General features: G+C 44.4%; 1 protein-coding gene and 1 long non-coding RNA gene across 4 annotated transcripts in view; one reads left to right on the top strand and one right to left on the bottom strand.

The window, feature by feature from the left end:
- GPC3 (glypican 3) overlaps nucleotides 1–24930 on the bottom strand; it is a 239340-nt gene that overhangs the window by 118313 nt on the left and 96097 nt on the right. For all 3 annotated transcript variants that reach the window (XM_081896964.1, XM_081896963.1, XM_081896962.1), the window contains one exon: nucleotides 14036–14730. In XM_081896964.1, coding sequence (XP_081753090.1) covers nucleotides 14036–14730 — 695 coding nt within the window. The remainder of the gene's footprint in view (nucleotides 1–14035; nucleotides 14731–24930) is intronic.
- LOC309361819 lies at nucleotides 9873–23755 on the top strand. The gene is made up of 3 exons (XR_014164655.1): nucleotides 9873–9929; nucleotides 12537–12633; nucleotides 23524–23755. It is a non-coding gene; the product is annotated as an uncharacterized lncRNA (long non-coding RNA).

Below are 24930 nucleotides of genomic sequence, written 5' to 3' on the forward strand. Positions count from 1 at the left end.
TTATTGTTCTTTCCCTCTCTGTGGTCCTTGGGTCCCGTATATGTTGTTATCCAAAGGTCCCTGCCCCTCCTGATTTTTCTTTAAAATAAAAAAATGCCAGTCTTTTGAATTCTTTCCCATGAGGCTAAGACTATATTCACAGGAAAGGAAAAGTAGAGTAAGTGGTTGGGGTTGAATATGCATTTTGCTTAATCTTTGGTGGTTTGTTACTGTGGACTGGAGGAGTGTTTTGCCTGTTTTGGAGGGAGGTGTTGCCTGAATTGGGGCAGCAGTGGGGGTTTTTTGGGGGGGGGGTATTTTGGCTAGGCAAGGTGGTTCTAATCACCCCATTTTTCCTTATGTGAAATGAGTATTCTGTGGGGTCCACAGCAATTTCTTACATTTCCAAGACGCTGGGGCTGCTGGGAGGTGTGGCACAAAGCGTCTGGTGAAGCTTGAGCCAAGACATTCACTGATCCAGAACTCTGCCAGTTCTGACAAAGGACGATAATTCGGAGAGGAGAACTAGCTGGAATGTTCATGAGAAAATGGCACCTGGGTCGATGTCATGCATATTTACAAAGGATATTCTCCAGCAAAGGGCGCCTGATCTAATCTATCCATTCAGAAGCTGAAATGCACTCACTGCCACGTTCAGAAAGAACAAGATATACAGCAAGCAAAGAATCTTTTGTTTAGCAACATAACAAAACAAAAATCTGATCCACATCTTTATAAAAAGAACAATTCAATGATGCAGGATTTGAATTTGAAAATAACTTAATTCCTCCATGAAGAAAGAAAATCTGATGAGCATCCTTTGTACTTCAGCACATTTTTGTACTTTGTACTTTGTACTTCAGCAGAGACTGTACTTTTTAAGAATCCTAAGGAAAAACCATCTTCCACAGAAACTGCTGCTTGCCTTCTATCACTGTGCCATTGAGAGCGTGCTTACTTATGGCTTATGTGTGTGGTACGGAAGCTGTACTACCCAGGACAGGATGGCGTTGTGCAGAGTTGTTAAGGCAGCAGAGAGCATTGTTGGCTGCCCACTCTCCACCTTAGAGCAGATTTATGCCACAAGGTGCCATAGGAAGGCACTGGACATAGTAAAAGATCCATCGCATCCTGGTCACTGTCTCTTTGAGCTCCTGCCGTCGGGACGGAGATACAGGACGATGATGACAAGAACGAGCCGTCTCAAGAACAGCTTCTTCTCCAGAGCGATCTCGGCCCTGAATGGGAAACCTGGACTTTGAAAGTCATCTAATCTTCCTTGCTGTATTATATTATATTGTTTTAATTAGTGTTTTTATAGTTGTTCTGATTTTGAGTGGAGTGCCCTATCTGGGTGGATGGAGCAGCCAAGTAATTTCGTTGTCCCTGAGAGGGGGCAATGACAATAAAGACATTATTATTATTATTATTCCTAATCCACATTTCAGGTTAAATGATCTCTGTAATAATATTTAATTGGATTAGATTAGACATGGTTGAAAATAAAATAAAAAAACTTTGTCTATCAAAAATCTTCTTACCATTGCTCCCCTGGGGGACAAGCAGCCAGAGGTTGGGAAAGAACATAGGAAGAGGCAGGATCAGGCCAATGTCCCACTGAGTCCAGCATCCTCTTCTCATAATACAGTGGTACCTGGGTTCCGAACTTAATTCGTTCTGGAGGTCCATTCTTAACCTGAAACTGTTCTTAACCACTTTAGCTAATGGGGCCTCCCGCTGCCACTGCATGGTTTCTGTTCTCATCCTGAAGCAAAGTTCTTAACCCGAGGTACTACTTCCAGGTTAGCAGAGTCTGTAACCTGAAGCATCTGTAACCCGAGGTACCACAGTAGCCAAGCAGGTACCCATGGGAAACCTGCAAGCAAGACCTGAGCTCAACTGCAGCACTCTTTGCGCATGTGATTCCCAGCCTCCGGCACCCAGAGGTACCCTGCTTCTGAAAGTGCTACCATGCAGGGATGTGCAAGATCCACACAGCCACAACCTAAGTGGATTTGGGAGGGCGTCACACCACAAACACTTTCAAAAGAACAAAGAGCAAAGCTGCTGAATTAGGCCAAAGGGGGCCCATCCAGTCCAGCATGCTGTGCTCAGTGACCAACCAGATGCCTGGGGAAAACTGTCAAGAAGGACTGCAGCAGCACTCTGTTAGCACCTGGAGTAAAAATGTTCAGGAGATGTTGAACTTAATACCGAATCTCTGTTGGAGGAGCTACCCTGGATATAATCACACTGAAACTCTGACTTCAGGAAAATAAAATAAAAAAGCTATGTTTATCGCAGGAAGTACATACGGTACTTAATAGGAAAGATCACTAGCTCTCCTTAACTAAGGTGGAGGTGCCTTGAGCCATGCTTGCTCTTGCAACCTTTTTCAGCCATGGGCCGGTCCACCATCCCTCAGACCATGTCGTGGACCAGACTATTTTTTTGGGGGGGGGGGGAATGAACGAATTCCTATGCCCCACAAATGACCCAGAGATGCATTTTAAATAAAAGGCCACATTCTACTCATGTCAAAACACTCTGATTCCTGGACCATCCGCAGGCCAGACTGAGAAGGCGATTGGGCCACATCCAGCCCCTGGGCCTTAGGTTGCCTACCCCTGGCCTTGCCCCTCAACAGGAGAGGCATAATATTTGTCTCCTCTGCCAGGATGAAAAAGCAAGAAGCAGGAAATGAGGTCAGCAACCCTAGAGTCAATCTAGCACCCGAGTGAAGGTCAGCACAGGTTAGGAAAGAAATGATAGTCTGGGAAATCTGGAGGCTCCTCTCTCCTATCTACTTTCCCATGAAGTGCAAGATGAATTGCATCCCAACACTTCCAGCACTCTCTCCCTTCAGCTGGTATTCAGAGGAGTGCCGTCACTTGGCAGTGGAGGCAGAACACTGCCTCTGGTTGGTAGCCACTGGTAGCTTTCTCTTCCTCCATGAATTTGTGCAATTCTCCTTTAAAGCCATCCAAGATGGTGGCCATCTTGTGCAGCAAGGATCTCTTTCCAATTCTCACGCCAATAAAATTAGCAGAAAGGCAACACTTCTTGAAGCAGACAAAGTTGTTCACGAGAAGTGCGTTCCTATTCAAGCAGGAGATGGGGGGCGCAGAGAGAAGATTAATTACTACCACCAAAAGTAAGATTAAAACTTATCTACTGGCAAACATGGGTCAATATATCTGGAATATGCAGCCAAGGAGTAAATAAACAGGATGGCAAAACAGCCCAGTAAAAGTGAATCCTTCCACGAATTAATGTCACAAGCACTGATGCACTCCTCTCTAGGTGAGTGCCTAAAAGCCTCATTTCCACAACTGATGTTGGGAGGGACAGGGAACTAGGGGTGAAGATTGATTTAGGATAGAAAGACCAGCCAGCATAAATGACGGCTGAACATCATGGCACATGGGACCCCTTTAAGTAAGCTGCAAACCAAGCAACTGCCATCTTGTTATGGGGAGGACCCATGATTCAGCTGGTATACCCCATGTTCTTGTGGAATATAAAGCTGTCAGTCAAGTCCAACATTCTGAGAGGACTGACTGCCTCTGTGTGCAGGCAGTTTTGTCAGCTGGTCGGCTGCTGCAAGGAGTGGTAACCGGTAACTACTCGGATGCAGTCCTCTCATGACTCACTGCTGTCTAGTATATAGTTTATCTGTTATGTAACCTAAGCCTGCCTTCAGGAACAACTCTGTAAACCTGAATGAATCTGATAGTAAAGTAGTTTCTTTAAGAGGGATAGAAAGGGATTATCAACCAGGAAGGTATAATTATTGATAGGACTCAAACGAGTTAGCAACCTGCTTGTCGCTGCATAAACTCAAACAGGGGATCGTTTAAACTCTGCTAAATTATATAAACGTTCCCACAGTTCTGCAGGCAGAAGACCCTGGATCCAGTTAGAAGGATCAGGAAAGATTCTGGAAGGCAACGGTCAACCACCCAGCCGTCACCAACCTGGCAGCTTCCAGAAGTTGTTGGACTACAACTCAGCAGGGCTGTTGGGAGCTGTAGCTGAAGAAGACATGGAGGAGACAAGGCTGGCAAGGGCAGGTGCAACCAACAGGGCAGGCAGGTAAACCACCTCACTTGGTGGCATCATTCAGCCATAGAGTTCCAAGTACAAGCATCTGCCCAAATATTCTTCCTATGTTAACAGAGTCAAAAGCAGTCATAACAAGGCCCCATCTGCACAAAATACATTTATATCAGTATCATACCACTTTAAACAGTTGTGGCTTCCCCCAATGAATTCAGGGCACTGTGGTTTGTTGTGGGTGCTGAGAATTGTCAGGAGGCCCCTATTCCTGCACCCTACCCCACCCCGAGCATCAATTTACAGAGTTTCCTGGAAAGAGAGGCTGGGTTGTTAAACTGCTCTGGGAATTGTAGCTCAGTGATGGGAATGGGGCCTCCAGAGAACTCTCAGTGCCCTTAATGAACTACACTTCCCAGGACTCTTTGAGAAAACTGTAGTTGTTCTAAAGTGGCATGATACAGCTTCAAATGCATAATGCAGATGGAGCTCAAGTTACCAAGGGACTCCTTGGACTAGGGCAGGGCGAAGCATTCCCGACAGCACACTCCCGTTGCAGGGCTTTGGGCCCAGCAAGTTTATTAATGGGTAGTAGAAAAGAAATTAAGAGATGAATAATGGAGCCCTTAAGAAGCGGGAAGTTAATTCATTTGGCTTCAATCAATACACATTCTGAAATCCGGTCAGCAGCCTGCATGTGATTCTGCTGCCGTGGATTACTGCAAATCCTGCTTTTATTGCTATAACTCATTTTTATTTCACTTCGATTTATTTGCAGGGAACTTTGGAGCCATTTCATTCATGGGGATGTGGGAAAAGAAAAGAATATATAAATGAATGATACCCATTCTCTAGAATCTTTTGACCAGAAAGTATATAATACTATGTCTTGACTACACACAGAGAGAAACACACACACACACACACACACACACACACACACACAACACTGCAAAGAGAGACAAGAGACCTTGTGCTAAGGAAGGTTACTTTTGGCTTCATTCTCGGCAGACCTGCTAACAAAGTAATTAGCCAGGTTTTAACCTTGTTGTTCCCTTGGGAGCAGAATCAATGCAGCTCACATCAAGGATGCCTTAGGAATGACCCACTAAACAATGCACAAGTTGCAGCCTGAAGAAGGAGATTTTTACGCAATTGGCAGACAGATCTAGAGTTTGCAAAGGACTGGCAACATTTTTCTTTCTTTCTTTTTCCCAAGAAAATTTTTATTGTTTTCCTTACATATTCTTTTACAGCAAAGCCATTTCTGACTATGAGGAGGAGAGGGGGTTGCGGTCTAGCCCCTCCACCCCAAGCGCGGGGGCTGACCTTAGCCCCCGCGAGAGTTGGGGGGAATTCCTGGGCGTGCTCGCAACCCTGGCCGCCTATCGGCGGGCCGGGGGGAGGCGTGGCTTAAGGTATTTTAGGCCGGGCACGCCCAGGGTCCGCCCTCTTCACTCCCGAACAGCTGAGAGGTTTTCCCATCCCACCCACCCTTAGACGCTTAGGCAGCCGTAGGTCGTCATGACCTTGCTATGGACTTCGGTTGGTCGCCGCAAGGGGCCTGGTAGGAATTTTTCCAAGTTGGCGATCTTCGGCCAGTTGGTTTTTTCGCCTACCTCATAGCAAACGTCACAACTTTCCCTGTATTGGTGGTTAGGCATTGGCTGGGGTTCTATTGTTATGCAAATGGATGGGGGGTAAGGAATGCCATCACCTTCCCCCAGGAAATTGGGTAGTCCGGTACAGGACTCCGAGGGGCGTTGTCTTGTCCGAAACCTAGCTAGGTAAGGGCCCCCGGCACGCCCCAAGCGGTGACACCCGTGGGATCCTAGTTGGCGTACTTCAACAGGGGCCTCCCACGGTTTGTGTTAACCCTTCCCGGACAGCATGCCGGGTAGTGGATAGGAGCCAATGCCTAGGGCCAATACCTTCAATTCTCTAATCAATAAAGTTGTGGCCATTTCATGCCCATTAAACTTAAACATCGTGTCCTGTGTCTTTCTTTCTGGTGGGAGGGGTTTTGACACGCAAACCATAATAATACCAAACATTCCCTTTGACTCTGCCGAGTCGCGATTCCCCTCCCTCCCTACAATTGGTATATTTAACCCCTTTCTATCGCGCACATCATTCTCACAATAACACTGTTATACACTGAAGGTATTATGTCAATCCTGCTAGTGTCTTGACCTCTTTACAATTCTCCTTTAAATATTCAATAAATTTACTCCTATTATTTTGGTATCTTTGATCTTCCTGGTCCCGGATCCTCCCTGACAATTTGGCAAGTTCTGCATATTCTATCAACTTCACCTGCCACTCCTGGATGGTTGGTATGTCTTGTGTTTTCCATCTTTGGGCCAGGAGGGTTCTTGCAGCGGCCGTAGCATACATAAACAGATTTTGGTCTCCCATTTTGATTTCCGTTCCTATTAAGCCTAACAGACACGCTTCCGGTCTTTTGGGGAAAGTATACCTAAATCCCCATCTACTTTTTTACATTTCCAACATTTTCTTTTTCTTTTTCTATACATTTTAGCTAACTTTACTGGTGTCAACTGCCATCTATACATCATTTTTAAAACGTTTTTCTTTAAAGCCATACATCCTGTAAATCTCAAACCCTCCTTCCATAGTCTTTTCCACGCTTCCAATTCGATGTTATGCCCAATATGATCACCCATTTTATCATTGATTCCTTTACTTCTTCGTCTTTTGTATACCGTTCAAGCAACAAACTATATATTCTAGATAAGGTTTTACCTTTACACTCTATTAACTCTGTTAAGTTGTGGGCGAACATAGCAGACAACACAGCGATTTCTCCAGAGCAGCTGTCAGCTCAGCCGGCCTGCTTTTATAGGCAGCCGGCTATCAACATTGTAGCAACAACAACCCAGAGTTTCCCGCCTAAAATAGTGGACCTGAGTGAAAACTATCTACAGACCTGAGTGAAAACTATCTACAGTATCCCCCTGCTGGCCCAGGGTGAAACTTCACTACATAACAAACTCAATTTGGAATTTTGATTTTTTGTCTTTAAACCCATTTCTCTTTTTGTCTTCATTTAATAAGTCACTAATCTGGTGATATTGTAGCCACCCTGTTAGCATCTTTCCAATTTGTTCATATGCTTTGAGCTTTATCCCCTGATCTGTTTTCCTGGTAATGTCCTCATATGTTACTCTTTTCCCTTCCATATTTACTTTTTTCGTTGTCAGCACCTCAATTGGTGATATCCACCACGGGGGGAGTTGAAAGGTGCAACTGCTGTCTCAACAGAGCCAATGGAACAGCCCTGCTTCCCTTCTCTCCCTCTGCCACAGCCTGATGTTTTCTCTTCTCCTTTTTGACATCGGAGTGTGAAATAGCTCTAACAGAAACATAACCAGGCATAAAAAGTTAGTTATCCTCCTTGCCTCCATGAATGTCAATTTAAAAATTGATTGAAAGCATTAGGGATAAAACAAGATGGAAGGCACAGTAAGAGGGTGTGAGAGAATTTCCTTTCACTCACTTTGGCCACTTGAAGGGAACTCTGTAATGAGGCAGCCACACGCCAGCCTCTGGCTCACCCCTCATATCTTCAATATAGCCCCATCTGTTACAGTTGCGGTGAGACAGTCTCAGCAGTAATTTGCTGGTTTGTCTGCTGAAGACCATTCTATGCTGTAGATGCTGGCATTCTCTTTCTTCTGCAATTGCCATAACCTGTGATGAAGATATCTTAAGTGCAATTCCAGTGCAGATGCAGCCCAGGGAAGATCTCAGCTTAAAAGACTTGTTGAAGAAGGAAGGTCTTCAGCAGACCCTGAAAACAGAATGGAGACAGGACCTGTCTAATACTCAGGGGGAGGGAACTCCAAAGAGGCAGGAGCCACAGCATCAGAGGCCCGATTCCTACCAATATTCTACAGTATGAACCTCCTGATAATATAGTATCTGCAGGAAGCCCTCACCTGCAGAGTACAGGGGTTGATTTGAGTAGCCTGGTACAAGCTACATAGGCTTCATGCACCATCAACAACACCTTGAACCTATTTAGTATCCTTTCATTGTAATATAAATCTGTACTGCTAGATTGAAGGTCTCAGGTTGAAAACCTCAGTCAACCACATTGCTCTAAGGCAGCCATGGGGAACCTCTGACCCTCTGGGTGAACACAGGCCCACAAGAGTGCCTAATTTGACCCACCACACCATTTTGCCACACTCACCTGCCCCACACCTGACAACCTGTGCTTTATTCAACACCTTGAATGTATATGATGGACATCATAACCATTTAAATGAGCAAGTAGACAGGCCCCTGCTCTGGGGAGGTTACAATCTAAGTCAATGGAGGAATGACAGGTGCGGGGGGGGGGGGACCACAAAAAATGGAATGGATGAGCAGCTACAAGATGTTACCAACTTCAGAGGGAATCTGGTTAGACAGGAAACCAGCTTTTCCTAAGTCCAGGTGTTTTGGACTACAACTCTCATCATCTGTAAGCAGCATGGCAGGCTGCTGATGGGAACTGCAGTCCAAAACATCTGCCAGCAAACCAAATCCTGTCAAGTTCTCAAGCCATGGTTGATGCTGAAGGCATTTTTAAAATCTCTGCTCTTTTCCTACTATAGAGGCTGCTTTCCTCAACCAGCTCTGCCAAGTGAAATTGTCTTTAAAGGATAAAAAACAACTACCAGGGAGGAACTTGAGGGTGGGCAGGGTGTGTGTGTGTGTGTGTGTGTGTGTGTGTGATGGAGAAGACTCATAAGAGAGGGTAAAAATGGTGGGAAATGTAAATTACTTTAAAAGCCTGCATTTGTAACCTTGAATGTCAGCTGTTGGCTTGCAAGCCTAATCATGCAGCGGAAGCTGCAGAAACCATTTAGCATCCCATTACACCCACAGAGCAGCTCCTGAACAAAGGCACAGCAGGGGGCCTCTCCTCCACATCCCATAGTGTTCTTGCACTAGGAGAGGTGAGAAATGATGCAAGAATGAGAATGGCAGGGAAATGAACCTTAAGCAGAGTTCTTACAAGAGTAACCAACCTCTGGACTGCACAGAACTCCGCTGGACGGTTCCTCAAAGATGCAATGGAGGCAGAAACATGGAATCTCTTTGCTGCCTTCACTACCATGATAGACCTGATTATGAGCCTGAATCTCATTTCCTCACTTACGCTCCAACCGGTCTGTGGTCTGAGAACCACAGCTCCTCAGCACATGGAGGAACAAAACAGACCCACAGCACTGGAGGGGGCACTCAGAAGCGATCATGTCAATGGCCCCATGAGACTCACCATTCCATGGGGAAACTAGGGCCTCCACAGCAGCAGCATGGCAAACCGCTCAGGCACCAAGGGAAGGTGCTTGCCCAGGGCATGTGTGGGAGAGCCACCCATAGGGCAGGGTGAGCCAGGTCAGGGCATGCTGCCAGAACTGTGTCCCTCCCATAGGGACACTGAGTGAGATGCAGTGTGCTTGGCTGGCCCAGCGCTGCCTGCAAAAGCAGCACAGGGCTGGGGCCCGAGCCCCTGTGTTCCTGTGGGTCACCCTACAGCTGAAGGGCCCCTGCGAGTGATGCAGCACAGCGGCTCTGGCGCCCTCCAGTCACTCACAGGAACTCTCCTGAGTCCTGCTGGAGGGCAGCTGAGGGGAAGGCTGTGGGCGGAGGCCAGTCCCATGCTGCCTTCTCAGGCAGAGTGCGCCCGAGCCACGGCGTAACTCCCAGGAGAGATGTGTGGCTCAGGCACACTGCAGGCCCCGTGGGACCAGCACAGGGTAGTTGCATCTTTCCTAGCTGCCCTCTGGTGGCTGGAGGCAGACGCAGCAGCCCAGCGCCCTGGGAGCCAAGCCCCGGGCCATGCTGATTTTGGGAGCAGTCCACCAGGCTCTTGGGCAGTAAACCCATCCCCAAGGTAAGCGCCCTCCCCGCCCGCCCCTTAGCTATGCTACTGCTCAATCCCACAGAACAGTCAGGGATCCATCAGTTTCCATCAGTCTCTGGGAGTGGACCATCATAACTGGTCCCTTGCCTTTGCAGGGGAGAATCATCGCTGCAATTCCAAACCTCACCATGAAGTGTTCTGACCATGATAATGAGGTGATGGCCACCCTCTATTTCCAGACCAATGTTGGACCAATGACCAACTGAGACAGGCCCATTATTGCCGCAGAGGCCATGAACTCCTGAGCGAGAGAACTGAGGCACCCTCATCATGGATGTTGAAGTCACCTGCAGCCTTTTCTCTCCCAGATACTTCAGTTAAATTGGTGCTGTGAGTAGCAAATGAAATGCTGAACAGCTTTATTCACAAGTGCTTTAATCAAGGTTCTCCTCCAGTTATCCATTTGAATCTTTGTTTACCTTTAATGTACCAGTAAATTGTTCACGAGTTATTAACCCCAGAACAGAAAAAGCCATTTTTTAAAATCACCTGCCCTTCCTCCCCCCAGCACCCCTCCCCTCCCCTTGTCAGCTAGTTCCCTGCAATTAGAGAGCTTCTGTAAGGCAGAAATCCTTCATCACACTTTATGACTTCATTCTTTTGAAACTGCGAGTTCTGTTCCTCTTTCTCCCAGCCCCAAATAAAGCTCTCCATGCCCTTTTTGCATCTGCAGACTGCAAACTGAGTATTTCTTGCTTGCAAATACTCATGGGACTTCCTGGGAATGCAATGGGGAAGAAGAACAATCAGCACAGATAATTAATTCTGACAACACATTGCTCAACTGGAAGGGAGGTCATTCTAAAGCACTCAGGCTAAGTCAAATATTGTTGTAAGGATGCACAAATTTTTAAATATGGATCTGACGACCATCAATCTCATTTAGATGCCTATTTGTACATATGGACAAACTGCATTAAGATATATAATTCAGGATTGGTGTATTATTTTAATTGTTGACATGAGCTGCCAATGTTTCTTTCCATTTTATTGTTATTATATTGATGGAATTTTTTAAAAAGAAAATAAATCTATAGATTGTAGCCAATGGAGCAGTAAGTTAAAGTCATTTAGTGGGACAGTTGACATCCATCATGCACAGGGTTACATTCCAGGGATTGCACACAAAGTTGTGGGTATAGCCAGAACAACCTCACATAACCATCTCCACCTTTTCTGAAGCTGACATGCCAAGTGAGCTTTGTTCTGTGCCTTGCTTGCCAGGCTCTGTGAACCTCTCAGACCCCAGTAAGCAAGTCTGAGAGCTTACGTGCATTTAACACACCTTGTGTGCATTTAATTTGTGTGATTTCAGCTGACTGGCCACCAAAAAGCTGTGTAAAGCTGCAATCACACAAGTTGCAAATCAACGGCACATTCATTCCAACGGTGAAATGTTTTGTGCCAGCAGAAAATTGCTGCAGAAACGAACGAACAAGCAGATCGCTCATAACACTGTTGCATAACAGACTGCACCTCAATTGCCTGGGCAACGAGTGTCCACTAGCACAACTGTTGCACTGGATTCCTCTGTTGTGCAACATTCAAACTCACCCATCCTCTAGTGCAAAAGTCCTTATGCCAATGAACAGAGAACACTGGATCCAGCCCCATGCTGTTGTATGAGAGTTAGCCATCATCAAGACCCCATATCCCCAGGCTGGTCAATGCAAAGTGAATTTCAAGGAGAGGAAAAGGAAGCCTCTCTCATTTTACACTGGTCATCAGCAGCATTTGCCAGAGGTGCACCTTAAACATCACTGGCACGGCTGGTCTGCAAGCAAATCTGACATCTGTTCGCCTGAAAAAACTTGAGTGAAGGAGTGAGGAGGGACCCTTCCATTCTTCTCATGTACACTTGTGTCTGTTCCTTCCTCCAGAGCGTGAGGTTTGTGGGGGGGGGGGCATTTTCTGAAGATATACTGGGGAGGAATCAGAATGCAGGTATTTTTGCAATACCTTTTTTGCAATCTGACGTTAACGTCATTTACAATTAGTTCTGTTAGGGAATATCCCCCACAATCAGTTGGTTTAGACATATGGAATTATGGACAAATATATCTAGATGTAGCACTTTGCTTCTTTGCACATATGCTGCAGTCTTATCCAGAAATTTTTTTTGTGAAATTCTCACAAGAATCCTTGGCCATATCCAGGCACTCTTACAGGAAAGTGATTTTCTAGATCCATTTCAGTTGGGGTTTAGGCCTGGTTTTTGCATAGAAACTGCTTTGGTCAACTTGTATGATAACCTCTGTTGAGAGAGAGACAGGGGAAATGTGTCCTTGTTAATTCTCCTTGACCTCTCAGAGGCTTTCAATACCATAAACCACAGTATCCTTCCAGAACATCTCTCTGAGTTGCGGGTGGGTGGCACTGCTTTGCAATGGTTCCAGTCCTACTTGGATGGACACTGCAGAGGGAGTCACTTGGGAAGTGCTTTCAGGGTTCCTCAGGGTTCAGTTTATCTCCCAAGCTGTTCAATTTCCAAATGAAACTGCTGAGTGGGGTCATCTGGAATTTTGGAGTACGTTGTCAGCAATATGCTGTTGACACACAGCTCTGCTTTTCTTCAGGTGTGGCACTCAATCAGTTGGACTGTTGTCTTGCCTTGGTAATGGACTGGATGAGAACCAACAAACTGAAGCTCAATTCAGGTAAGACTGAGGCCCTCTGTAGCAGAGCTACAATTGTCTATGCTCTGGTAACCTCTAGATTAGATTACTGCAACAAGAGACTGCCTCTGAAGATAGTTTGGAAACTTCAGATGCTGCAAAATTTTGCATTCAGGTTGCTCCCTGGGGCAAGATAGTCTGAGCATATAATGCGAATCCTGGCCCATCTGCACTGACTGCCAAATAGTTTCTGGACCCAGTTCAAAGTTCTGAGCCTTAAACAGCTCAGGACTACAATTCCTCAAGGACTGCCTCTCCCCATATTGACCTTCCTGGACCCTGAGATCATCTTCTGAGGCCCTTCTTCATGTGGCCTCTCCATGAGAGGTCCGGAGAGTGGCAACATGAGAACGGGCCTTTTCTGCAGTGGCTCCTTGTTTGTGCAATGCTCTCCCTAGGGAGGCTCACCTGGTGCCTTCATTACATATCTTTAGTTGTCAGGCAAAAGCATTCCTCTTCTCCCAGGCCTTATAAACTGTGGGAGGGTTGTATTGTTGTGTTTACTATGTTATACATTTTGTGTTTTTATACTGTAAACCACCCTTTGCTCCTCACTATTTAATACATAATAGTAATAACAAAAACCACCCAGAAGGCAGTTGGTTTTTATGGGTAAATGTGGCCAACATCATTACAGTTCTATAATACACCAAAGTACTTCATGTTTTAAATCCTAATTTAATATTTTTGTTTGTTTGTTTGTTTGTTTATCATTTCCCCTTCCTTCGCCCCAAGGTACTAGGGCAGGTTACAATAATTAAAACACAGTATCAGAAACAGTCCAAAGCAACTTGAAACAAGGTGGGCCCTGAAAATAGGGTAAAGAGGCACATCTGCAGCATTCATGGTGCCGGACACACCTCTGCAGGGAGGAAGTTCCATGACTTTGGGGGTACTATGCAGGCGGCAGCGAGGAAGGGGGGAAAGGACAGGCAAGAGTATCTGCCTGCATCTCCTTATCCCCCCTCCCACAACTGCATGTTTAATTAGGGCTTGAAACAGCCACCCACTTTGACAGTGCCAGATCTTTCTAGGTGCATCCAACCCAGGAAATGCCTCAACCCATTCCAAGCAAACCCTGGATCAGCCTGATTTGGGATCTAGGATTTTCCTAAGCTGTTGCTGAGCTCTATTGCACATGTTCACATGTAGTTGCTTCTGTACGATATCTTTCTTTCCCCTCACCCCTCTTCCACTGCTCTCTCAAATAAATAAACAATAGAAACATAAGAAGAGTCCGCTGGATCAGGCCAGTGGAATACCTGGCCCAGCATCCTGCTCTCCCTGAGCTCCCCTCCTGCGGCTCCTAGCCACTGGTATTCAGGAGCAGAACTGCTTCCGACTGCAGAGCAAATGGTCTGTAAAAACTGGAAGGAGAACTCACCGTCGCTGACAGCTTCCCAGCATTCTTCTGCATGTATGTGATGGCATCTTGTATCAAGGAGAAGAGACTGAGAAGCACATGCTCCATGTTGTAGATGCCCCTCATGCCTCTTGTCAGCCCTTCCAGAGAACGGAGGTACTCCTGCCAATAGCTATCTATCTCCACCAGGCTGGCCAGGCACCCCTGCAGCACAGAGCCACAGAACCCAGCACATGGCTTCACCATCATAAAGTCTTGGCAATGGGCACAGTACCACATCTTCAGCAGGGCCCTCCCACAGTCCTTGCTGAACTTCAAGTGGTCGGTGGTGTTCACCACCTCAATGCCAAGGTTGAGTGCCTGGAGGAAGACTCGTGTCACCTGGAGAGACTTGGACACCTGCGTCATCATGATTTTGGGAAAGTTCCCAAACACCTTCAGGTCTCGCCGGGCAAGTCGGAGACACTCGGTCATTTCCAGCGAAGGATCCGGTGAGCCCGGGTTCACCAGGCGCGGGTAGACCAATGGGAACAAGCTGTCAAAGAATTCGTTTATCATGTCATTGACGTTGATGTCTGAGCCCAGGATGTACAAGGATATGTCCGTAAAAAACTCCCCCACAAATTTAAAAGCTCTGGCAGCTATATTGCGATAATAGTTTCTGAACATGGAGTTGGTGTAGTTTCTCGCATGCCGCACTACAGTTTCAAAGGCTTCTGGAAAAAAAGAAAGAAAGGAGGAGGGATCAGTGAACCCTTTTCCAGAAAGCAGAAACAGGAGAGGTGGGTCTTCTTCTAAGAGGAGGGTCTTCAACTATAGAATCCATGTTGACAGCAAATCAAAAGCAACCTTGAAGAAATGTGTAACTCTCCCCAACTGGAAATAATTTCACACCCCCTGCCTACCCAACCAACTAGCAACTCTCCCTAGACAGAAGATAAATCAGAGCATTACTGAAGCATGTTTGGAGGACAGGAGACCTTTCCTTTCCAGTGTACATTTAATATATGCCAATGTGCTCCAACACATATAGTTTAACAGCTATGTGGCTTTGCTTTTTCCTTTCTTTTTTTGCTGGCCAATAGGGTATTGTGGTCATTTTTAGAATAATAGAATCAGAGAACTGTAGAGTTGGAAAGGATCCCAGGGGTCATCTAGTCCACCCCCTGCAATGCAGGAAATTCAGCTAATGCATCCATGACCTCTGCTTAAAAACCTCCAAGATAGAAGAGTCCATCACCTTCGGAGGGAGACCGTTCCACTGTTGAACAGCTCTTACTGTCAGAAAGTTTTTCCAAATTGTCAGGGAACTGACATCGGAGCCAGAAGTGGAGGCAGGGCTCCCTAGCGATGCTGGAGAAGGGCCAAGCAGGGAGAGAGGGGACTGGTCGGCTGGGGAAGGAAATCAGCATAACACCATGGATAAAGGGGGGCGGATGAGGGAATCGGTGAGGGGGCTCCAGGACTCTTCGCCGTAGACCAGCGGGGAGAGCACAGGTCCTCCGCTACCCACACCCACCCTGCGCAGAAGACTTCCACGCAGGGAAAGTAGGCGTAGACTTGGCGTCAAAGAACTTCTTTGCTGGAAGAAGTTCAAGAAACGCCCACTGACGAATTCTGCTAGCGACTGAACAGCCACGAAGTGAAGGGCTGTCCAGCCAGGAAAGGTTTAACCAGGCAACGTAGCCAGGAGTGGCGACAACTTACGCACGAGCAACCCCATATAACCATTACACAAATGTTTAGTCAAAATCTCCTTTCTTGTAACTTGGAGCCATTTTAATAATGTTGCTGTTAAATATGCTGAATCCTCTCTAGTTAACATAGAGTTTTTAAATTCTGCATTTTGTTTTTACTAAATTGAAATGCTATACTCTATCCTAGGTTAAAGCATCATTTTAATTTTAAACATGGAACCACAGACATATGCTTATGCATTTATTACACATTTAATGAAAGAGTAATATTTTAGAAAGCTGTCCCTTTATGGAAATTTAGCATTTTGCATTTTAAAAAAGAGCATTTAACATCATTTTAGCAGATCAATATTAGGCAATATCGCCTTTGGGGTCTACCTGGCATTTTCACACAAATTGGAGAAAGAGTCACATGAATGCTGCCCTAGTTACATTAATGGAGCCAGATCACAACATCCAACTGCTGCCATGGCCTCTTCCCTTTCTGTTGAGCCATATTGGACCAGCAGCTCCTGCCAAGCAAGGGTCATGTGTGTGCCAAGTGGGTTGATTCAGAAGAACTGTTTCTTCTCCTCCCCCCACCTTCCCAGTTCCCGTGTAAAGCTGGTGCCTAACCCAAAGGGTCTCACCCTGGGGCTCTCACCTGAGGCTGAAGAGTTGGCGCATAAGATGGAGAGGACATTAAGGGTCTATTAATTCAGGCAGCCTATGTACAGAGATGAAGGAGAAGAAGAACCCAATGGCTCTGGCATGGCAGTAGCCCCCCAATTCTAGAACACCGTCCTTCTGGATGCTTATTGGGAGTTCATTCCTCTATGGGAATTTCCTTGCTTCTTTCCAGCTTATGGTGTCCATCGTTAAGACTGTTTTCCAGCCTTGAGCCCATTTGCTTTTATAGAACAGTTTTTGTACCTGTTGATATTGATGTTGCTGGAAGTTTTTTTGATACCTTAACTGCATTCTGTGATTTGTAATTTTATGATTTATTCTATTTTTATATGTAAACTGCTTTGAGGTCTCTTGTGACATTCAGCAGGCAGTAAGCACATTAAATTGAGTCAAACTGAAGCAAGTAAAGCCTTCTGCATCCTCCCTATGGAACCCCCCACAAACCTCTGGATGGAAAAAGCATATGCACATTTCTCATAGATTTTGGCCCAGTTATATAATTCTGCACCCAGAGTCATGCAGAACTTCCCTGCTCAGGATACACAAAATGACAAACTCTTTCTATCCACCAGGACATAAAAGGAACACGTTGAAAGAGGGGAGGCTTATATTCTTTCTAGTGCTAAATAGCCGCACGGCTCCAGGGCTCCTCAGCTCTCGAGGGCGCCCTTAATAAAGTGACGGCAAAGTCACAAACAGCCCTTGCGGTTCACAGGTCACTAACCATGTTTGGAGTAACAGCTTTCTATTCTGCCACCCTGGGAATGAGGGGGAGGGGGAAATGGATGCAGCAGGCATGAAAATGATTCACATGAAATATTAAATATATATATACCTATATATCTATTAAAGTTTCAAAAGCATAAGGTTTTATGTCTCCTCCCTCTCCTGCCCATGGCCCCTTGCTCAAATTATGGCTGAAGAGAGAGCGAGTTACGGGAGCCTTTGCAGCAGAGCTTGCAACAGCAGCCAGAGCCTTGCATTAAGTAACTTAGGAAGCTGAAAGGAATAACTGCCTATAAATTACAGGCTAAAAAACAAGAGTTTCTTGCTTTAATACTTTTGGCAAAGTTCCCCATGATACTCTTGCAGAGAGGCTAGGAAATGCCACAGTTAGGTGGATTTGTAGCTGGTTGACTGACCAAAACCCAAAGAGTGGTTATTTGTCGTCCTCGAGGGAAATGGCAAATGGGGTGCCGCAGGGTTCTGTCCTGGACCTGTTGTTGTCCAACATCTTTATACATGACTTGAATACACACTCACCAAATCTGTAGGCGACACCAAACTGAGGGGGATAGCTGAAGCCACAGAAGACAGAATCGATTTGGAGAACTGGGCAAAACTAACAAGCAAACCCCACCCCCAAGGCTGGTGGCTGGGCTGCAAGGCGAGGCAGCACCAGGCATCCATCAGGTGGCTTGATTGACATGTGTAATGCTGGTGGCGAACGGGGCAGGAATTTGCGGGAATACATTGCCTAATTGGAAATTCTAAAATCGCTCTTGTAACTTTAACTTTATTTTTTTTATATATAAATATTTATTCAAGATTTTCTTAATACAATAAAGAAAAAACAAACAAAATAACATATACTTTAACAATAATCATACTTTCTTCACTTCTTTGGACTTTCTCACATCTCTCGTTCCTGCGTTCCAAATTTTCAAACTTTACCCAGCAATTTATCACCTTATTTCAATTCTTATCTTATAATTTTCCAATATTGTATCCCTAATTTTGGATAATTTAACCCAAACCTTAAAAACTTAATTTTAACATAATATTTATCCAAAATTTATCTTTTCTCATATTTACATTTATCTTCATCTTCCTTTTAACTAGCTTGTTGGTGCCCTATTGTTAATAATCTTACATCTCTCTTAACATTCATACAATTTACAATATTTTTGTAAATAGTCCTTAAATTTCTTCCAGTCCTCCTCCACAGCCTCTTCTCCCAGGTCTCGGATTCTGCCAGTCATTTCTGCTAACTCCATGTAGTCTATCAGTTGCATCTGCCATTCTTCCAGCGTGGGCAAATCTTGGGTTTTCCAGTGCTTGGCGACAAGTATCCTTGCTGCTGTTGTTGCATACATAAAAAATGTTCAGTCCTTCTTTAACACCCTCTGGCCGACGATGCCCAAAAGAAAGGCCTCTGGTTTCTTAGGGAAGGTATACTTAAATACCTTTTTCAACTCATTATATATCATTTGCAGGTCATCTGCAAATGCTTTAAGTTTATACTGTTTAGCTCCGACCTGAATTCCTTCCACCAACCGGTCTCCTCTAATCATATTCAAGAGCACCTCCAGGACTGAAATAAATAGTAAAGGGGAGATAGAGCAACTTTAACTTTAAACCAGTTTCAGGCAATGTATAGATACATCTCCAAGGCCTTCTGAAGGCGCATCTGCAGAACCACACAAGGAGAAAAAGAAGTCAAAACTGGAAACTATTAAAGGGGAGTGGTGACATCACAGAGTGAAAAGGGCATCTTAAACCATGACTCCCCTTCACCCTGAAGGCAATTAGAAGCACAGTCTGCTTTAATTAAATCATTTGCTTCAAACTGTGTTAGTGCCACACCACCACCCTGGGCTATGCACTGTAGAAGCCGAAAACTGCAAAATAACAACACACTGGAGGACTGTTTTTTTACTCTTTCTCAGACCAGCGGAAAACCACTGGAACAGGAATATGGCAGTCCCACTATGGCAGCACAGCCTCAAAGGATTGGCAAAAATAATTCAGAATGAGAAGAAAAGTCACTTGATGCAACAGTGTTAGCCACTCTGGAAGGAGTTGCCCCAAGATTGTGCAAAAACCTCACATCCGAATGTATCCAAACAGTTTCAGATGTCATGATAGCAGCAAACAAAGCTATGGAGCGCAGCCTGAAAAACTGGTCTGCAATCAAATTAATCAAAATAATGCAGGCAGACATCAAATTACTGTTGAGGAATGCACAGGATAGAGACCGCTGATTTAACGTCTGTATCTGTGGAGCACTGGAGCACTTCTCAAGAATCAAATTTATGGGACGCTTTTACAGCATTAAATGCTTCGTGATATCGTTCTGGAGTTTGAATCAATTGAAAGAATCTATAGCGTGGCCGAAACCTAAAGCAGAAGAACCCCCAAGGGACATGGTTGTTATTCTTTTGTCATTCTTTTGTTATAATATTATAAAGACACCTCTTTATAATATTTTGTGGAATATATATTATTACACACACACACACACACACACACTCCCTGCAAAAACAGGCTCAAGCAGTTGGAGTGGACAAGACCTTGAGTGGGTCCAACAGTAAAGATGGCAGTTTCTGCACATGCTGGAGGGGGGAGTGAGGGGCAGATGGGGCTCATCCACCTGGGAAGTAGCCCATCTAGGAGAAGGAAAACTCTGACCCTAAACCTTCGCTGACTTGTGGGACATCTTCGGGAGAAGAAAAGGCTCAGGAGTAAACCCTACACAAATCCAAAGTGGAGTCCCTAAGAGGGTTGGAAGGCGCCTTGCACACCTCCTTCCGGCAACTCCTGCAGCCAAGCTGGTGCCCAACGTCTTGCTCTGATTCCCTTTGGACCACATCAGTGAGGCTGAGGGGGGGAGTTGTTGTCTGGGCAGCCCAGGACGTCCAGACACACAGCCCAAGCTTGCACCCCGAAGAGCTCACTTTGGTGCTGCTAATGCAGCAGTTTGACTTCACCCCCGAAGGCACACCCCATTGTGTCTCAAGACAGATGGATGCCAAGAGAGTAGCTAACTTTGATCTTAGGGACTGCTCAAACATGTCTGCTAGGTAAAAAGATTTTTTTTTGTTTTGTTTTTTTTTGCATTTTAAAAATTTTATTGAATTCATTGTAATACATTGAAATCCGAATTTCAACACTTCTCATACATCTTGGACTTCCTTCCGCGCCGTTGACATTCCTTCGAGTTTAGATCTTTTAAGCGCATTTCATCCTTTCATATTGCCATTCATTCCTCCATTTATATCTTATTTCTATTAGACAATACCTATTGATTTTTACAGTGCCTCTTTGAAACCCACTAGCGTTGTATTTACATTACATTTACACTCCAGATAACCCACGAAATTTCCCCAATCTTCAATAAACTTTTGATCTTTTAAATATCTTATTTTCCCTGTTAGTTTGTCCAATTCAGCATATTCTATCAATTTTGCTCTCCACTCCGCAACAGTTGGCATATCTTCCTGCTTCCATCTCTGGGCTATCACAATTCTGGCTGCTGTGACCGCATACTGGAAGAGGTAAAAAGGTAGGCTAGGTAAAAAGATTATGCAAGACTAGACAATCATTTAATTTCCAATGGATGGACCTCTATGCCATAGTTATTGGGTGTTGTGGATGCGCATGAAAATTCTGTCAAGTGGTTAAGCTTACCACAGCAAATGACAGTGTAGCAGAGATTGTTTTACTCTGCAAGCACAAACTATATCCACAGGGAATATAAGGATAAACTGTTCCAGTAGCAGTTTCTGCCATGACATCCCTGGGAATCTTTCTTCATTTTTATTAATAATATTACACTACAAAATTAAATAAAATAAGATGGTGAGCTAAAAATGCATTGAGATAATCCGAAAATATCTTTTGAACATACAATATAGTTTAGAAAGAGTTTTCAGGCAATTAAAAACCCACACTGAATTTCTTCAAGGGGGAGGACTTACCAGGATTGCAGATTCTCTAGTGATGGAGACACAGCTCATGAAAGTCTGCAGAGGCCAGGTTTAAAAGATCAAGAGAATGTCTGATTTATAAATAAATTATATCAAGGTGCTTTGGAATAAGGAAAGGGGTTGGAAGATGAAAACATGCTATCAAAAGTAGAGTAATCATCCCCGCACTGTGAATACATATTTCATAATGTTTGCATGCAGAAACCAACAAAGAATATATTATTGAAGACTCTTAAATCTACATCTCCATTATTGAAATGTTTAGACTCATGAATTCTGCTGCTGTGGCAGCAAAAAGATTAAAATGGGGTGAAGGGGGGCAGCAGCATTGTTCTACCTGTTTGGAAATTTGAACTCAACATACAATTCTGGACTATGTAAAATCCTAGGAGTTAAACTCTTGCAAAGCTTTATGAAATTGATTGCAAACTTGTCCCTCTGCCTTCCCTCTGTCTTCTGCACTCCCAATTTCTTCCTGATACTACACAACCACTAAAAGCCATCTCTCAAAAAGAGGGAAACCAAACTAAGCAATGGCTGCTGAGAAGCTCTAGCTTGTGGAAGAAGCAGCTGCCATGCAACCATTCTTAATTCATCTCCCTGATGGAAAGAAAGCAGCCCAGGTGGGGAGACAAGAGCCGACCAGAGAAAGTGAAAAAGTCCAATGGAGGCACTGGGAACAGGCCAGCCAAGTTGAAGGCATGGAACCTGCCTCTTTTGATGAGCCCTTTCCCCAGAGATATAGAAGAGATATCTAAAACATACAGGGGAGTAGATAAGTTAAGGCACAGCCATCCAGAACTCTCCAGGAAAAAGCTTGTTTACTTTGGACCAAAATCTAGACTCCAATGAGTGGTTTCACTTTCAGCTTAAGCTTAATTAGCTCATAAAAATAGCTTATTCTGACAAATGATCCACTTTTAAGTAAAATAAACGCCCGAAGTTAGAGATCCCGGTTTGACACTCCAGTTTGAGAGCAAAACAATAGTTGGCAATAATAAGGCTTGTGTCAATTCAGATGCTACAAGAAACCACAGGTGTCACTAACCAGCAAAGGGGGAGGTGAGGAATGCCAGCATCAAACCATAGTTCAGCGATCGCCAAACTACAGTTCGCCTACTAGACTGCAATGTTTATTTACCATATCTCTTAGAGAAGGGAAGGCACAAGAACTAGGGAATTTTGAGGAACAATCTCAATTGCCACCTGATTTTGCTAATATCCCCTTAGGGGGGGAATTAACTGGTTCAGCTACAATCCACTAAAAAGTTACATGCCTCTCGCACTTAATTCCTATTAATGTGCACTAACCAAAACTGTTGGGAATCCAGAGGAACACTCACTTTCCTACATAAAGAAAAGAGGCTTCTGGCAAGTGAAAGCTAAATGCAAACAAACTGAAGTGGAACAGGAATAAATTGTCCAATGATTTGCATCAGTCATATATGAGTTGGTTAGTATACAAACCAACAATGTGGTTGGACAATGTGAGATACGGTGTATTTTTTGTTAGTTATGCAGCTGACTAAGCTGTCGCCTGCAATGTATGCTTGAAGCCAGAAAAGAAACAAAGAAAGTTATCCAGCTCTCATGAAGGACAATATTTTTAATTTCTTTTTATTTATTTTAAAGGAATGCATTAGTACTATGCATAATGCTTTGTATTTTACACATTTCCCTTGCTTTATGATATCTGCAGAATCTGTAAGAACGTCCCCCCTCCCCCTTTATAGGGAGTAAAACTGTCCATTTTTGTGATTAAGCATGCAATCATATCAACTCAGTTTTATCATCTCATATGTCCACCCTTTTTTACCAAGGGTTCTTTCAGCAGAAAGATGTCAGAAAATAAGAGTTTATGTAATAGACAAAATAATTATTTTCTTTGCATTTGTATTTTATGCTACACTGTCCTGGGTTCCTTCAGGTGGAAAGGAGGGGAAGAAATAGAACAAACTGTTATTATATGAAACTGGAAAGGTAGGCCAATATCAGAAGTCGATGAATGGAGCCATCAGAGAAAAAACAGCTTAGGTTCAAAGAAACTGTCAACAGAAGTATGGGTAAAGAGGACAACCCCTTTGGCGTTTTTGTAAAATAGTGCATTAAGTTTCCACTGCCTTATTTCACTCCTTCCTCTTCTTCATTTCTCCTTTTTATCTCTTCTTAATATTGGTGTGTGTTTGTATGCAGCATTTTAGAGAGGTGCTTTATCTTGTATTGAAGTATTTATACTCAATGAAGGAACACAGATGTGTTTTTGAAATCACAAGGCAGCCAACTCCTGCCTTCCACCCACAACAGGCCAGAGAGGCTTCAGGACTTCTTTTCCCTCCTTTTTTCTTTAAAAAATATTTTTCTCCTGAAGCTCAGGTAAAGCCTTTAGTACAGTGGTACCTTGGGTTACGAACGCTTCAACTTACTTTTTTTTCAGGTTACGAACAATTGTAACCCGAAAGTCAGTTGTCCGAGCTCTCGGAGGCCTCGCTGCTGCCTGGAGCCAAACCCGGACATCTGTGGGGCCTGCGGAGCTCTCTGGGAGCCAGGCCGACTGTGATGATGGAAGAGGACCCTGAGGCCCCATCCAACCAATGACTATCATCAGCACAGGTAAGAAAAAAAATCACATTTTCATTTTGTACTGTTTTATTTATTTCATTTTATGGATCAATAGCATCATTAGTGTTAAGCTGTGGGTGAACATATCAGACGACACAGCAATTCTTCAGACAGCTCTTGTTTATTCACAGGCCAGAACAGAACTGAACTGAAGAGTTCAGCCAGCCTGCTTATATAGAGCTCAACTACAAAGCAACAGTAACCACTTTCTGTAACTATCCAATCACTGAACGTCACTTTCAATCCCTTATTTGCATATGTGGACCTGAGTGAAAACTATCTACAATATCCCCCTGCTGGCCCAGGGTGAGAACTTCAGTACATAACAGTTAGATAGTAAAATTCATGTCAAATTGCTGTTCTAGGGGTCACTTTTCATCGTTTGGTTCCTTTTTGCGTTTTGGTTTGTGTAGCTTTTTCGTTTTTTTGACTGTGACTTGTTCTTCATTTTATGGGACTGACTTGTGACTTCGCTTTTGTGACTGTGGCTTGTGACTTCATTTTTGTGACTTGTTTTTGTGACTGCGTGGAACCCAGTTCAGCTACTGGTTGATTGTGTGGCTGCAGAAATGGATAAAAGCCCCCCATCCAAACTGACTATCATCAGTGCACGTAAGAAAAGAAATAAATGTTAATTTTTTTCATCTAAAATATTGTCTTATTTATTTTATAGTACAGTACATTGATTATTATTGTTGTTGTTTAGTCGTTTAATCGTGTCCGACTCTTCGTGACCCCCTGGACCAGAGCACGCCAGGCACCTCTGTCTTCCACTGTCTCCCGCAGTTTGGTCAGACTCATGTTTGTAGCTTCGAGAACACTGTCCCACCATCTCGTCCTCTGTCGTCCCCTTCTCCTTGTGCCCTCCATCTTTCCCAACATCAGGGTCTTTTCCAGGGAGTCTTCTCTTCTCATGAGGGGGCCGAAGTACAGGAGCCTCAGCTTCACGATCTGTCCTTCCAATGAGCACTCAGGGCTGATTTCCTTCAGAATGGATACGTTTGATCTTCTTGCAGTCCATGGGACTCTCAAGAGTCTCCTCCAGCACCATAATTCAAAAGCATCAATTCTTCGGCGATCAGCCTTCTTTATGGTCCAGCTCTCACTTCCATACATCACTACTGGGAAAACCATGGCTTTAACGATACGGACCTTTGTTGGCAAGGTGATGTCTCTGCTTTTTAAGACGCTGTCCAGGTTTGCCATCGCCTTTCTCCCAAGG

Source organism: Podarcis melisellensis, assembly GCF_964234715.1.
Source record: "Podarcis melisellensis genome assembly, chromosome: Z".
In the NCBI taxonomy this organism is placed as follows: domain Eukaryota; kingdom Metazoa; phylum Chordata; class Lepidosauria; order Squamata; family Lacertidae; genus Podarcis; species Podarcis melisellensis.